This window comes from Solanum pennellii, chromosome 3 (genome assembly GCF_001406875.1).
Source record: "Solanum pennellii chromosome 3, SPENNV200".
Taxonomy (NCBI): Eukaryota; Viridiplantae; Streptophyta; class Magnoliopsida; order Solanales; family Solanaceae; genus Solanum; species Solanum pennellii.
The window spans coordinates 67,404,394-67,420,051 of NC_028639.1; the positions used below are offsets into that span (position 1 = coordinate 67,404,394).

At 35.1% G+C, this 15,658-nt stretch overlaps 2 protein-coding genes and 1 pseudogene across 5 annotated transcripts; all 3 read left to right on the top strand.

The window, feature by feature from the left end:
- Window positions 1–1,917: 1,917 nt before the first annotated feature.
- LOC107014329 lies at window positions 1,918–10,193 on the top strand. Of its 4 annotated transcripts, XM_015214190.2 has the most exons (13): window positions 1,918–2,345; window positions 3,740–3,875; window positions 4,388–4,524; window positions 4,896–5,097; window positions 5,353–5,591; window positions 5,676–5,787; window positions 5,966–6,110; window positions 6,240–6,382; window positions 6,479–6,648; window positions 7,312–7,608; window positions 7,686–7,741; window positions 8,210–8,421; window positions 8,738–10,193. In XM_015214190.2, the coding sequence occupies exons 1-13, from the start codon at window positions 2,133–2,135 to the stop codon at window positions 9,916–9,918; spliced, it is 3,243 nt and encodes a 1,080-aa protein (XP_015069676.1). In that variant the 5' UTR covers window positions 1,918–2,132; the 3' UTR covers window positions 9,919–10,193. The 4 variants fall into 4 exon arrangements, with proteins under 4 accessions (XP_015069676.1, XP_015069677.1, XP_027771774.1 ...); XM_015214191.2 differs by lacking the exons at window positions 1,918–2,345; window positions 3,740–3,875 and adding an exon at window positions 3,878–4,009; XM_027915973.1 differs by lacking the exons at window positions 1,918–2,345; window positions 3,740–3,875; window positions 4,388–4,524 and adding an exon at window positions 4,528–4,646.
- Window positions 10,194–10,973: 780 nt separating this feature from the next.
- On the top strand, window positions 10,974–13,967 carry LOC107012258 (glutaredoxin). Its single transcript, XM_015212048.2, has 4 exons — window positions 10,974–11,313; window positions 12,363–12,451; window positions 13,443–13,541; window positions 13,632–13,967. Exons 1-4 carry the CDS (start codon window positions 11,210–11,212, stop codon window positions 13,715–13,717), a joined length of 378 nt encoding a protein of 125 aa, XP_015067534.1. The 5' UTR covers window positions 10,974–11,209; the 3' UTR covers window positions 13,718–13,967.
- Window positions 13,968–14,074: 107 nt separating this feature from the next.
- Window positions 14,075–14,930, top strand: LOC107013608 (annotated as a pseudogene).
- Window positions 14,931–15,658: the final 728 nt, after the last annotated feature.

Genomic DNA, 15,658 nt, shown 5'->3' on the forward strand with positions numbered 1-15,658 from the left:
TTATCTATTGTATTTATGAAGGGAACTTATATAAATATACTATATTAAGAAATTATTTATCATTTATATAAATAATTTTTTTAGCAGAAACAAGGGAAAACAATTATTCAATGAGGTGTGATTTGATCACTTTAATATATTTATAATATAATTTTAATACATATTATATAAAACAATTTTATAAAACACATATAAAATACAAGTTTCATCGATTGATAATACATTTATCACACATTTTAATAAACTTATAATATAATATGTCAATTTCTTACCAACAATACATATATATTGGATACATAATCCACCTTAATTTTATACATATCGTAGATTTATCATAGTATTGTTATATATAGTTATAAATGATAATAAATAAAAAAATGTCACTAAAATCATTAATTATTTATTTTCCATTTTTGAACGATGAATTTAACAGAAATCATGTTTTTTTTTCTCTATCTACGGACTACATACGTAATGAATTATGTTATTTCGAAAAATACTAAATTTTAAAACTTATAATTTGAAAAGTACCATGAATTTAATGTTTAAATTCTTAATTACTTTAAAGGTCGAATCCATCGAATTCCATTTTTTCTTAGCTGCCTGGACACTCATAAATGTCGTATGAAGTTTTCAACATGAGCTAACTATATATGAAAAATAGCTAGCTAGCTTGGTGGGACTTTACCTGTGTTGTCAACATAGTCCACTTAAATTGCTACCATATATAACTTGTGCCCTTGCAATATAATTAATTTTTCATGCACGTCATTTTCATGGAGCCATCAATTAGTTTTGTTACGGAGTTCACAAGTTAATATATATTTATATTTATATAATTTTCTTATATAAAATGGAATCTACAAAAAATTTTACTAGATTCGTCTAAACGCGCGAACCTTCGGTCCATGGTACTATAATTTATTTATTTTTTTCCATTGATTATACTGCTTTAGTTGAAGACGAGACTTTAAGAATTCAACTTGCCCTTATTATTGGTGTATGTAAGAAACTTTGTGTACTTATTGAATTGTACCTCTTGGTAGGCGTATATATTCTTCCTATTAATTAGAGCTTAAAGAAACTTTATGAATAGAGTACACATTACTCCATTAACTTTAATTTATATGACGTGATAAGATATGAAATTTATGATGGAAAGTAAATTTTTTAAATTCCTTCTTTAATTTATTGTTTTAGAAACTTCCACCCTCTCATATTAGATTTTACATTTTTATTATGAGATTTTTAAATAAATTATAAATAAAAATTCATCAATATTTTAAAATTTCTAAATTCATTTTAATTCGAGAACGTAAAAATGAACAAAGTAAAAATGAATTTAGCGGGTTTTAAATGGGAGCCCACATTTGTACTAATAAAATTGGAGATGGCATACACATTTGTTAGGTTGTGGAGCCTGATTTATATATATAACTGTTTACACGGTTTAACCTCCGCGGTGAGGTTGCCAAGGGATTATGGGGGGCCCCGCCCCCATCCGAAGGAGGGGTTCGGTGCAGCGCCCCGACTTAAATTTTAGGCTGTACAATTTATTCTCCATTTATTCTCTGTAAGCAAAAATACTCTGATTTATTAATATATATACCCCACCGCCGTGGAAAGTTACTCACGAGGTGTTACCACGAAATATTGATTTCTCTCTTTCTCTCTAGATCTCTCATCTCTTTCTCTCGAAAGCTGTTGTGCTCTTTATTCATCAAGTGTGTGGATTCGATCCTAACAACATTGTCCTGTAGCAGCAGATTCATCACTTTCTCAAAGTTTTAACATTAAAATTCAATTACTTCCTCTCACATTCATTGCCCAAATCACAGCTACAGCTACTGTCCCTCTCAATTTTGTCTTCATTTATTACGCCATTTTCTGTCCGTTTGGAATCTTTTTCCTCTCTCTTATCCTCAGTTCCACTCTCAGTCTCACGTCCTATATCTCTTCAACACCACTACTAATAAAAATATCCATTTTTTTTCTCTGTATTCCGCCTGTTCCTTCCTCAATTTCAGCATTTTCATGCAATAATAACATTTTCATCCTTATTTTTTAGAAAGTTTTGAAGTGCTTACTCAAAGCTGTTGGTACTCATGCAAATTGGATGTAATTCTAGTTAAATGGATAGAGAAAAATTATTTTTGTGGTTGATTTTGCATTTTTGTGTTTTCGTCGTTTTGAGCTTCGGAGTTGGATGCGATGGCTCAGAGGTTACTTTGAAGTTATTGACTACTCCTCGTGAAATCACAAACCGGAGTTTTGCGAATTTTGCTTTTCAAGTTTTGGCTGGTGGTAGTGGTGACATTTGTGCGGATTGTTCAACTAGTTGTAAGGTCAGTTCACTAACGCTTTTAAACTGTTGTCTACGTGACATTGAGTTATGAATGTGGATTGTCCTTGAATTTGCATGTTGAGAGTTTTGAGCATTTTGATAGTATTCATGTTCTCAGGCTTTAGGATCAAGGCACGTGAGAGTGACTTAGTAGAAGCGGATTCAGGATTTGAAATTTCACCTTTATTTTTTTTAATTATATGTGCCCAAGAGGAAATGAACCCTCATCAAGGAGGCTAGAAAGCTTTAACAAGTTCCATTTCTACTACTGGACCAAGAGAAATACTTTGTTAGTGTATTCCTAACAAATAGGAGTATAAGATTTCTCATCTTAAATATAAGATTTGTGCGAAAGATACTGGCTGCCGAGAACCTGCTCCCACCACCTTAGATCGACCCCTGACTGTAATGGCTTAAAGAAAAAGAAGAGGTTCGAGCAATTTCACCTTTATAGGTTGGTAATCAGAAAATCTGAATGTCTAGGAGAAGTAATCACGGAAGTTTTTACTAGAATTCAATTTTGGTTAATTTTATTCAAAGTTTGGAGATATTTAACTATATAGGATTTGGAACTATTTTCACAATTCACTAAAAGACACAAGCACAGGAGAACTTATGTTCAACATCATCAGTAAACTATGTCGCATACCTTGATGTGTAGTAAATACGTGGTCAATGTGAACATGAACTTTACCATCTTAGCTTGACGAGAAAGAAAGAAAGAAGAGAAGGGGTTTGGGTGAATCAGTGTTATTATTGTATCTAAGATGAGGATCAGTCAGCTCAGAGAAACCATATTTATGCTGCCTCTTCTCAGCAGACTTCTATCTATCCATTCTTTCAGTCCTTTAATTAAATATATAGCATTTAATGGTAAGACTCTGCAATGCCAAAAATGAGGGATCTTGTTTCCCTGGAAACATAATATTTTCCTGGTGATATAGCGAAGGATTATAGGAAAGGGCTATCTTACTACGATTAATGTAAGGGCTAGCTAAAGGTGTCCCTTGGTCCCTTGACATTATGCATGCGTCATCTTTTACAGTTTTACCATGTATTAGGCAAAGCGAACTAACTCATCTGGAAAAAAGTCATCTTTGTAGTACATGAATGTTAACATTATCCCTATTTTCATCCAGAATTATCTTTTTTTTGTGAATTGGAAGAAATATTTGTGTTATCACATCCATAGAATATTTGGAAAGTACGCAGTCAGTATAACACAGATTTTCAGAGATATCTACGAATTGTGCTTATGATCCAACTTCGTATTGAAGATTGTTATATGTTTATCGAGATTCAGTTATTATTTTCTCCCCTTGGTAATTTTTCAGCTCATTTAGTTTTACATTTTGTTACACAGTACAATTAACTCTACATTTACTGTTATTGTAGTTGGATGATTATGTGCCTGTAGTTTGTGAAGGTGGAGAAGTTTCTTACACGCAATTGCTTAATGGAAAGCATACTTTCGAAGTTTGCACTAATGGATCTCTTGGAGTTGGATGTTCTCACTATAACTGGACTGTTGGTAGCACTCAACCTTTCTTCCCTTTCATGGTCTTGGTTGAACACTAGTAATTCGTGATACTTCAAAAATGACATTTATGGGCACACAAAACAACAATTCTCTTCTATGGTGTATTTCTGAGTTCTCTCATGAAGGTTTAAGTTGTTTTTGTTGCTTCTGAGCCTTCTTTGTCCAAGATAGTTAGCTATTACTTATGTTATGGAGAAATCACCAAATATGAAGAGAACCTAATTACAGAGCTTGTTAATCATATAGCTTTGGAACCTTCTCCTTAGTATATAGTAATAAAAATATGATAATGTTACATTTTAAACATTTTAGGCACCCTACTAAATTTTTGACTTTTAGGTTGCAGTTGTCTTCCAAATTATAGACGGGTTGCAAATAAACTTGGTCTTTTTAAGCTTGATATGCATTCATATCATGGACTCTAGTCTAGTTGTAACAACCGGTAAAGTTTAAATTCAGTTATGTTTCTCTCTTCCTGATTTCATGTGCCTTCTCTTCTGCAGACACCATCCCCCCTACAGCTTACATTACCACTCCAACATCTTTTACAAATGCTTCCAATGTTTCAGTGGACATAACTTTCACTGAGCCATGTTGGAGCCAAGGTGGTTTCGGATGTGCTTCCACAAATTCCTGCAATGTAAGTAGACGAAAAGCTAAATGCTGGCAACAGATGGTTTTCCACCATCCCAGACTTCGTTATCCTTTTTAATTGGGAAGTGTTTTGTATGACGGCTTGGGTTCTTGCTATGAACCTTCTGCGTAAGTGAAGTTCAGGAAGAATTAATGTTCATGTTTCAGTATATGATGTCTAAGAATCTTTCCTTCAGAGATTTTGACCTTTCAAATCCAATTGAAGTCCGAGATAGATATATTTTGGCTGAACTTCACCAATGCATGCTCAAATTGTCCTTGTATTGAGAGTGGTGTAGGAGCTCTAAAGTTCTTGGGAATTCCTTTACATTATCTCTTCAGCTCATAGTTATCAATGTGTGTTCTCTTTGCATGCAGCTTCTCGTTTATGGAGCTGGACAGGTCGTGCCAAACACACTCAATGTTATTGAGCCAGACCTCAAATTTTCTGTTGTCGTGAGTCTGTCTACACGTGATCAGTATGGAAGAGTGATCTTGGTAATGGATAAAAACTTCTGTTCGGACCCTGCTGGAAACAAATTTAAAAGAACAGACAATTCAAGTTTATTTATACATTTTGGTGAGCAGCTGCCTTACCATGGTCATGTTCATATCAGTTCTTTAATAGATCCTCCGTTTTAATTAGATGTTCTCAGAAATATATTTAGGCCTTCCATTTGATTCAAAGACATGTCTATCTTTCTGTGGCAACCGAATAAAATTCTCATAATGTGATAATTACTAGAGAAACCAGTCCAATCGTAGAAAGATAATTGTTTAACAATCAAGACTTCAATAAACTAAAGTTCAATCTCTTTGATACTGGATTCAATAGATAGAAGGACAGTGTTCGCTGACATAAGGACTCATATACCTGAAAGGCTACTTCAAATTGACAGTGAAATGAGAACCGTCCGAGCAACAAATAGTACTGAAAACATGGAGGTGTATTTGTACTTTAATGAACCAATTTCTAACTCATCAACGGATATTTTGAATTCCCTGAGCATAAGTCAGGGATTGCTTACTCCCATTAGTGGAAATAGCTTTGGAGAACGTAGATTTGGATTTCAGGTTAGTTCTTTTCCAAGTTTATTGTACTTTATAGCCTATTGCAGTACTTACAAATATCATTAAATCTTTTCGGCACATTTCCAGGTTAGAGGTATATCACAGACAGCCATAGTGACATTGAGCGTAAGATCAGACTTAATATTGAGCTGGCAGGGAACCCCTATTGCTCCTATAGCTCCTGTTACTTTTCTATACGGTATGTTTGACTGCCTGTTAGAAACTTATTAAAGAAGAAACGTCTAAATAAGAAAGGAGCATATCCACTGCTCACCTGCTGTATGACATGTAGATGATATTTAATTGTCCTGATGATTTATGATACGCTCATTATTTTATTTCTCCAGAATATAATTGTTTATTGGTCGGTCCTTCAGATATGCAACGGCCTGCTGTCAGGTTGAGCACAACATCTAGGATGAGGACCTGTGATGAGCAAATTCCTGTACTGATAAAGTTTGTTAAGCCAGTGTTTGGCTTTAATAGTTCTCATGTATCCATATCTGGAGGGCAGTTGCAGAGGTTAGCATCTCCACTTACGCCAATCTTCCTGGATGAAAATATTTTCCTGTTAAGTCACAAAAGAATAACATCATTACTATCATGTACTAGTCATGGCTCATGGAGTTAGCGTTTCTTATGTATTTCCAGCTTTCAAGAAATGAGTAGAAGCATGTACACTGTCAATATACAAGCCAGAGATGATTTTGTTTCTGTGAGCATCCCCGAAAATGTAACTGGTGATGTTGCTGGAAACATGAACCTACAATCTAATATTCTCCGGCTCAAGCACTGTAATAGTCTATATTTCTGCTCAAGCTGACTTTCTCTTGCTTTAGAGATACTTTAATTGCTCAAGTATACAATCAATCTCCTTTAATTTTTTACAGATACTGTACCAGTAACATCTGAAGTGCTTTCCATCTTGGCAACTTCTGCTTTCGTGGTTACGTCTTTTGCAGCAGGGCTCCTCACAGTTTCAACCGCAAGCCTGCAATCTGTTGGTGCATACTCAAGACCAAGCTCTTTAATGACATCTGATCCTGCTAGAAATCTTTTTGTAAATATCCTTTCTTTAACAACTTTATGTTAGACTTGATGACTGTCATGCAATACAGTTTGCATTCCATGTGGTACTGCTTTGGTCGTTAGATGCACGGGGCAGGATATGAATTTTAGAACTCTTAAGTCTCTTAGTGAAGGTCATGAAGTTGTTTGGCAGAGCAAACAAGTTGTTCTCTCCTTACATAATATTGGATAATCCTACCTTGTGAGCTAACTTTTGGGGTTTAGTTAGGCCCAGGTCTATTTCTTAACACGGTATCAAAGTCAGACTCATTGTTGCTATTGTGTGTCCCGGTGTTGGGTCTCCATGCTATGTTGTCCATGCTCCAGATGTCCAATTCTGGCATGCGAGAGGGCGTATTAAGTTTCCCACATTGGTAGAGGAAATGATTTGTTCTTTCCTTAATTGGTCTTGGGCTATCCTTACCTCATGCGCTAGCTTTTGGCATTGAGTTAAGTCCAGGTGCATTTTCATTTTATCCATTTCTGAGATTTATTCTTGCAAGCAACCATGAGATGAGCATTTGGTTAGCAAACACATCTTTTTTAAATGTTCGAGTATCTTATATCCATTGAGCTTATTTGAAATTTACAAAGTTCTTTGATCCATGACATTATATTCTGAATACACATGCTTTCTTTTTGTGTCTTGAAACAGAGAATAGCTTGTCACATCCAGTTTTTTGCGTTGACGAGATGGTTGCCAATTACCTTGCCAGTTGAATACTATGAATTTGCTAGAGGCCTGCAATGGAGTGTTCCCTACTTCAGTCTCCCATGGGAAATGGGAAGCATGCATCAATTTATGATGGGACCGGGTTCAACAACAGACCCTCATTCATACGGCTCTAAAATCAACGATTTTGGAATGAAGCCTGGCAAATACAATGTTAACAAAGCTGCAGCATTATATGGGTTGCCGCTTAGTCCTATGGAATATAGATCAATCTTCGGGGTAAGAATTTATAAACTTCACAATAACTTAAATATTTGCTCCATGATCATGTTATAGAATGTTCTTCTCAATGGCAGAGCCAGGATCTTCTTCCGGAAGCTCAGTATATCGTGGATCCAAAATATTCTAATGGGTAAGTTTTGAAAGATGTCTCATGTCACAATATTTTGAAGTGGTCAAAGGATGTTTACCTTTTCAATTCATTCGATAACAGCACGATGAATCTCTGTGTCTGAGGTGTACTTTGAACTGGTTTCCTCTTTTTCAACACTTTAGTAACATGCAGTAAAGATCAGGATTACTGCTAGTAAATCACACAACCTTCAAACCAGGTGAAAACAGAACTTTGGCTGTCACAAATCAACCCTCTTAAAGAGAAATAAACGTTGACAACATGTCAATTTATCATGCTAGACCACTCCATGACTGCTTTGGCACACAATTAAATGTACAAAGTAAGACGTACCAACCATGCTTCAGCTATTGGAGCTTACGTGTAGTAAGAAAAAAAAAGGATGATCAAGCATGTACCTGAAATATTTCTCTCAAGCTTATAAGCAAAAGATCGGAGATTTAGCATGTGTGCATCTGATGTTTTCAGGTGGAGGGATTTCAACAGAAGCATGTTTTGGTTAGCTGTTATTGGGGGCAGCTTGATATTGTTGCATGCTTTGGTCCTTTTTGTTCTAAGACTGAGAAAGGACAGAGAAAAAAAGTGGAGCTATGGGGCCTTGGTTTTTCCAAGATTTGAGATCTTTCTTACAATTCTAGCTATACCTTGCATTTGCAAAGCCTCGGTAAACGTAGTTAAAGGTATTTCTAATCCTTATGCACTATGCTCCTTTTCAATTGCAATGAATGCATTACACCAAATGGTTTTCACATCTAAAAATGATAGGATACATCTGTAATGACTGATCTCGAATACAGAGTATTTATCGTAACAGTTAAACCTCTTTTTCCTTAAATTTTATATTGATGAGGTCAAGGTTCCATGCATTACATCAATTAGAACTGACATCGCTGCAAGATCGTGATTTGCAGATATTTCGTCACAACGAGTCAAGATTCCAGTACCTGAATTATTATTCTAATTGTATTCACAAATTCTGTTCTTCTTTTCTTCTAGGAGGATCATCTGCAGGAATTGCTGTTGGCATTTTGCTGTTGGGATTAGTATCATTTCTATTGTTACAATTGTTTTTGTTCCTCTCTATTGGAATAACATTAGGGAAGCTACTTCAGTATAAGGAGGTACACCAAGTAGGGCAGAAATTCCATTGGTATGAAGAATTAGTCCGAGTTACCCTAGGTCCTGGTAAAAGAGGTCAGTGGACATGGAGAAATTCGCGTGATTCTAGATATGTAGTCATGTTTGGGCCTCTGTTTGAGGATCTAAGGGGTCCACCAAAGTATATGCTCTCTCAGATTGCAGTAGGAAATCCCAACAAGCATCCTGACAAAGTCATTGCAACAGACGATGAGACGGAAGATGCGGAAGCACCTTTCATCCAGAAGCTGTTTGGGATTCTAAGAATATACTTCACATTTCTTGAATTTGTGAAGCGTGTTTGTCTTGGAATTGTGGCTGGTACTTATTTGAAGAGTTTGTCTTCAAAATCTCCCATAGTTGTCCTGCTTACCATCACTTCTTTCCAGCTATTCTTCATGCTTCTGAAGAAGCCTTTCATTAAAAAAAAGGTTCAGCTTGTTGAGATCATCTCTGTTGCCTGCGAAACAGGTATTTTCGCTGCTTGCATTGCTCTCATAGGAAGAAATTCGTCCAGAAATGAGACAGCAATCGGTATCACCATGATTGCACTGTTTTTCATAGCATTTTTAGCTCAGCTTGTAAATGAATGGTATGCATTATACAGACAGACAAAGAGACTCGGTGCTGAAGACAAGTCTTTCTGCTCTGGTCTGAAAGCAGCATCAATTGGATTCCTCTTGTTTTTCATTCCTCAAAGATTGATCAGAAAGCTTGAAAGTGGGTCTGCACTGTTAGATCGTGTACTGAAGGAAACCGGGGATGTTACTTCGTCTTGTGACAGGAATCGGAGTTCTGGTAGTAGAAGCTCAGGTACTGATAGACCATTGACTAGGCAATTCAGAGAACTAGCAAAGTCCAGCTTTAGTAAAGACAGTAATGTAACTACAAGTGATCCGTCAACAAGTCGTGTTAGATGGAGTGGATTCTGGAACCCTAAGAGAAGTGGGAGCTCATCTAAAGATTCATCAGCAGATTTCAAGTCAAAGCCAAGAGGATTGTACAAAGATTTAGAAGCTATTTTTGCTTCCAAGTCATAGACCTCTCTTATTCATACAACAATATGGAGTTCATGAGACTAATATTCTGGCTTTACTGGTTACTAGACTAGAAAGGTGGATCTGAAGCGGGTTCTGTGGATTCAACTGAACCCTTTGTGTTTAGCTCGAACTATGCAACAATGTATTTATATGCAAAAAAAAGGAAGAAGTATACATATAATAAGACTACACTTGTTCTGAACTCATTGACTTAAGTTGTACCTGAGCTTATCATGTATGTATATTTTGGATTGGATTTGCCACTGCTTGACTGGTATCTGTTCTTATGTTTTTAGCAGGTTCATGTTATAAAGCTCTTAAATATAAATGGATGTTGCATATGTCATTACTAAATCTTTTCATTTTTCATTTGTATAATAAATTGTCCTTGAAACAATAAAAAGAGGGAATATGCTTCATATACTATGAAAACTAAATGTGGCCAATCAAAAAGAGAACCATGTAAGTATATTCCCCCCTGTCCGCAAGATCGATTACATGAAAAGTAAAACTTTTGCAAAAGGTTTAAAATATTATAATGAACTATAAATTTTCATTCCATGAATTTTTCATTATGCATTTAATTAACTCAAAAATTAATTGTAACTAATATAAAATTTTACTTTTCAAAACACTAGCTACATTTAGTGTGAATAAGGGATCGTTTAGTAGAATATATTAGTAAAAATAATGCATGCATTAGATTTGTATATTAGTTATTTATTGTTTGGTACACTTTTTCCTTACTATGTATAGCTAATATACATTCTATTGTGTATTAAAGAGTGTATAACTAATATTATCATTGTTTCCTAAGTATTAGTAATATAAATTTAATATATGTATTAAAAATGATTAAAGACTCAATTACCCTTCAAAGACGGTCACATCTATTCCATCACAATTATGATGAATATTTTTATAAATAAATATTTTTACATAATATCAACTATTTTTAAATATCAAATCAAATAATACATACAAGATAATTTATACATTAATCTCTATTATGCATTATATATACACAGGATACCACAATCAAAGAAGATTTGACTTTTGTAAGTGCAAAAGAAAATTAGGACGAGGAATCTTAGCCAATTGGATTGTAAAAGTGCATAAAATAAACGCAATTGATGAGAATATGAGCCATCTCCTTTTTGTTGATTAAAAAGTCAATACAAGAGAGCAGAAGCCACCTGTGTCGTTTCTGGAACACCAAGCAGAACGCAGCTTCAAACACCTGTTAAGCTTATTCGGCCATCTTTGATTGTGTTAATAAAGGAAGGAGGCAATGGGATCAATGTTCAGTTCACCTCAGTTTAGCAAAGAACAAATGGAGGCCGCTCTTACCAAAGCCAAGCAGATCGTTTCCTCTAATCCTGTTGTCGTATTCAGGTCTATGTTCCTCTCTCTGGTTCGGTCTCACTACCTAATTTTCTGGGTTTTTCATTTTTTATTCTTTCATGTTTCATAGTAGTAAAAAGAGGAATTTTTTTACTTGGGTTTTATGTTTGTTGGGGAATATGAATGGGTTTCGTGTAATTTGGTTAATTCTTAATTATTGCAAAGGTTGGTGATGTTAAGAGCTTTCAATTTTGTCTAGTTTTGGTTTTGTAATTCAAGATGAGATGTGAGTCTTCCAATCCTAAACTCAAAGCTATGTAGAGCTAGGGTTCAATTGAATGCCCTTTGTGGAAAAATAACACTGGCAAATATAGTAAAAACGGTTTTTTTTAGTTGTTTGAAACTCCCCACTGAAGTGAGGATTCTGATGAATTGGCAAAGGGGTTCAAAAATTATGATCTTTGGTTGTTTTGAATCTCCCTCACATGAGAGGGGATTCTAGTGTAGTCGCAAAGGCGATCAAAACTACTGATGTTTGTTTGTTTGGGTCTCTCACATGAGAGAGGATTCTAGTGTAGTGGCAAAGGGGTTTAAAAATAGTGATTTTTGGTTCTTCGAATTCTAGTGTAGTGGCAAAGGGTTCAAAAAATATGGTTTTTGTTTGTTTGAATCTCCCTTACGTCAGAGGGGATTCTAGTGTAGTGGCAAAGGGGTTCAAGATTTTTTATTTTAGTTGTTTGAATCTCCCTCACATGAGAGAGGGAGGATTCTAGTGTAGTGGCGAAGGGGGTTCAAAAGTTGTTTCAGGTTACAGCTCCATAAATTCCTGGTGCCACCATTGGGAATAGAAACACGGTGGGCCGGGGTGATAGATGTCAAGTTTGTTAAAGAATTTTGTTGTAACATTTTCTTCTCTCGGCAATCTGTCATGATAGTTGTTCCAAGTATTGTAATATCAGGATATGTCTTCATTATATAAGGTTGCAAGTCATTTTTTTAACCTTCACCAGACATGTAATTGTTCTGAATGAGCTCCCTGTCTCTCATTTGACATGGCGTTTATGTTTATTAACGCCATATGCTTGCTTTTCTTCATGCAGTAAAACATACTGCGGATATTGCACAAGGGTGAAGAAACTTCTTTCCCAGCTTGGTGCTACTTTTAAAGTTATTGAACTTGACCGGGAAAGTGAGTGACTCCGCATATCAATTGTTTCCAAGTGCTTTATATAAACCTTATTCCACCTCCTTGCTGCAAAAAATGTGTTTTCTTACCTAGATGTAGTTTTATTCTCATGAAGCAAAAAAACATCCTCTTTTGCTTTGGCCATATTCTTTTATATAGAAAGATTGACATTCAGCAACAAAAAAGAACTTTGAAAATTTCTATTAGGTGATTGTTTCAATACTCAAAGGAAGACTATTACGTTTTATAGAATGTGCGTGCTGATTCATTATAGTAGCCAGTAGGTATATTTGGGATTATGAAGCAAGGTTCGAATTTCAACAGACACAAAAAAGTACTCCCTCCATTTCAACTAATGTGTCTTACCTTCTTATTTTTTGATCTATATCAAAAAGATGTCTCTTTCCTTTATTTAGTTCAACATTCTCATTTACCCCCCTAATTACAGTTCTTTATAAGGATGACAGAGAACGATAGATGTCTAACACCACAATATTCAAAAGATAATTTTGGTGTGAGCTGTAAACAGTTTTAGTAGAAATAACAAAATTCAGAACTCTTATTGACATTGTTAATAGTTTGTTCACAAAGCCATTTGCCCGAACCTACCTAAGTCTTGGTGGACAGACCTAAGACCTAGGTTGGTGAGGGGCATCAAATATTGATTGAGTATGAATTATGCACCTGAATAGTTGTGGTGAGGTGCATGCAAGCTGGCCTCACCTTACAATTATACAAAAAGATGAATTTGGTTCTGGAAGTACATAGAAGCACTAGAACTAGGTTGATCGAGAGATCTGTGTTGCTATAACATGTTTGGTTTCTCATGTCTTCTAATAGATACATCTCGAACTTTGTGGCTTTGTTTATCTTTGCTCAAAGAGTTCCTGAACCCCCTACCGTTGCTCAAAAAGGCTATGCTTAGTTCGTTTCTCCCATTCTTGTTTCTTGGAGCATATATTATAATTATGAGAGTTCTCTTTGTAATCTGAAGGTGATGGAGATGAGGTTCAAGCAGCATTACTAGAATGGACTAAGCAGAGGACTGTGCCTAACGTGTTTATTGGGGGAGAACATGTTGGTGGCTGCGACAGTAAGAATCATCAACTTATCCTCTTTTATCTTTCATATTTTTTCCTTAAAACTTGCATGCAGCAGCTGACATTTGTTTCTTGTCGTGTAGGCGTATTAGAGAAGCATCAACAGGGAAAGCTACTTCCCATGCTGAAGGACGCCGCTGCTATTCCCAACAATCCTGCCAAAGTCTAGAACTCATCTATGCACTCTAGTAGTCAACCTGACAATAAAAATGAAGTTGAGAGTTCTGTAACTTAACTGCCTCCTCTCCTCTAGTTGGGGTTGTTTAATAAGACGCTGGATTTGAAGTTCCTTTTTCTGAACATTTTCTTTTAGTACTATTTTCTATTTTTAACTTGCCATCTGTTCCTTTGGGAAGTATATATTGTAGATTCACGTTACAGATGCAGTTCTGTTTCCGGCAAGAGTAAATTTGTCACTTCTGTTTGTTTCTTCCTTACAAATTCACAATGGAGAAGATGATCTGAACTTGCACACGAGCTAATTTAAACATGAAAGAACTTATAATTTGTGATAAGAAATGAGTAAAAAATAGTATCCGGTTACATTCTCATGGTCATTGATGGAGGCATGGGTTGTATCAGTTTTTGGAAACCAGGAGATTTGAGATGAAACAGGATTATCTTGGACCAAAGCATTTACCCTGCTGCACGTAGTCTTGATGTGGTATATTTTAATGGCTACTTTTGTGGCGTAGATGGATAGGGCCGCATCATAGTTTACGATGTTTCTGGCCCTCAATCCAGTAGAAATCATATGGTAGCTCAGATACCATTTGATCCTCTTAAAGTTGTAGAACAATTGTACCTCCAAGAATCACTAGTATCATTATTTGTAGTTTCGCGCTATGGAGTCCATCTAAGGTACTTCAGAGATGATCGTGACAGGATTCCACTTACCTTGGTACGTTTTGAAGATGAAGATGAACAGCACATAACATATGGAACAACAGATTTTCGTGTTTTCCAGGTTGATTTAGCTTCTGGCGAAGTGACAGAAACCAGGGAATTAGGGGACAGCATTTTTTGTGGGTTATAATGCTTCTATTTCAGTCCCAGCTTCTCAATTTCCAGGAATAAAGCTCAATCATATTTATTTTACAGATCATTATTTTGGATCATACCTAACCTATGAAGGAGGAGGAGGGTTCGACATGGGGGTGTTCAACTTAGCAGATGGAAGTATCCAGCCGCATTACAATGGTGTTTCCCTTAGTCGGTATTAGTCCTCCAACTTGGGTCACACCAACTCTATATTGAGTTAGACACCTTCCTTTACTTACTCAATGTATTATGCTGTATGTTCTTGTTCGACCATGATTGTGACTATGTTTTAAACAATTACGACCTCTATATGAGTGATCTGTCATGTATGTTTCACATAATTTGTTTTTTATCTATCGCGCAAAGCAGTTAGATTCACTAGTTTTGATTTGTATAATGAGGTCACTTAACATGTGTTTTACAAATATGAATTGAAATGCACAATGTTAAACACTTGGAAGATATTTTTACATGTACTTATTATACAAATATGAATTGAAATGTACAATGTTAACCGGTTAGAGGATTTAACGCGCTCAAATATTTTTGACCTTGCAATTACCAATACAATAAATCAGCTTTTAAGTTTCCAATTTTTCATTTTAACTTCTTGAGTTTGGTATATAACTTTGTCTAATATTTTAGTGCTTCAATTTAATTTTGTCTAATATTTTATAACTACAAATAAAATTAATCAAATTTTCATATTACTTAATTAATATATTTCTTAATAAGATCTAAGGTAGTATTTCACAAACACATAATTAGCATCTTATTAACTTGTAATAACTCTAAAGCATATAAATAATTATTACTATTAGTAAATGTTCATCATGAAGTTACATATTTTATTTTATGTGTTATAATAATAATAATATCATGGCTATAAAGAATAATTAAGAAATAGAAACTCAAGAATGACTTTTTTTTCATACTTGATTTTTTGTTTTATAACTTCATAGATAAAACATAATTTAAAAAATAAAAATAAAATAATATGAGAATTTAGTAATATGAGAATTTAGTGTATCTTTAGATCCATTGGTCATTGAAATAGATTGTCACAAGC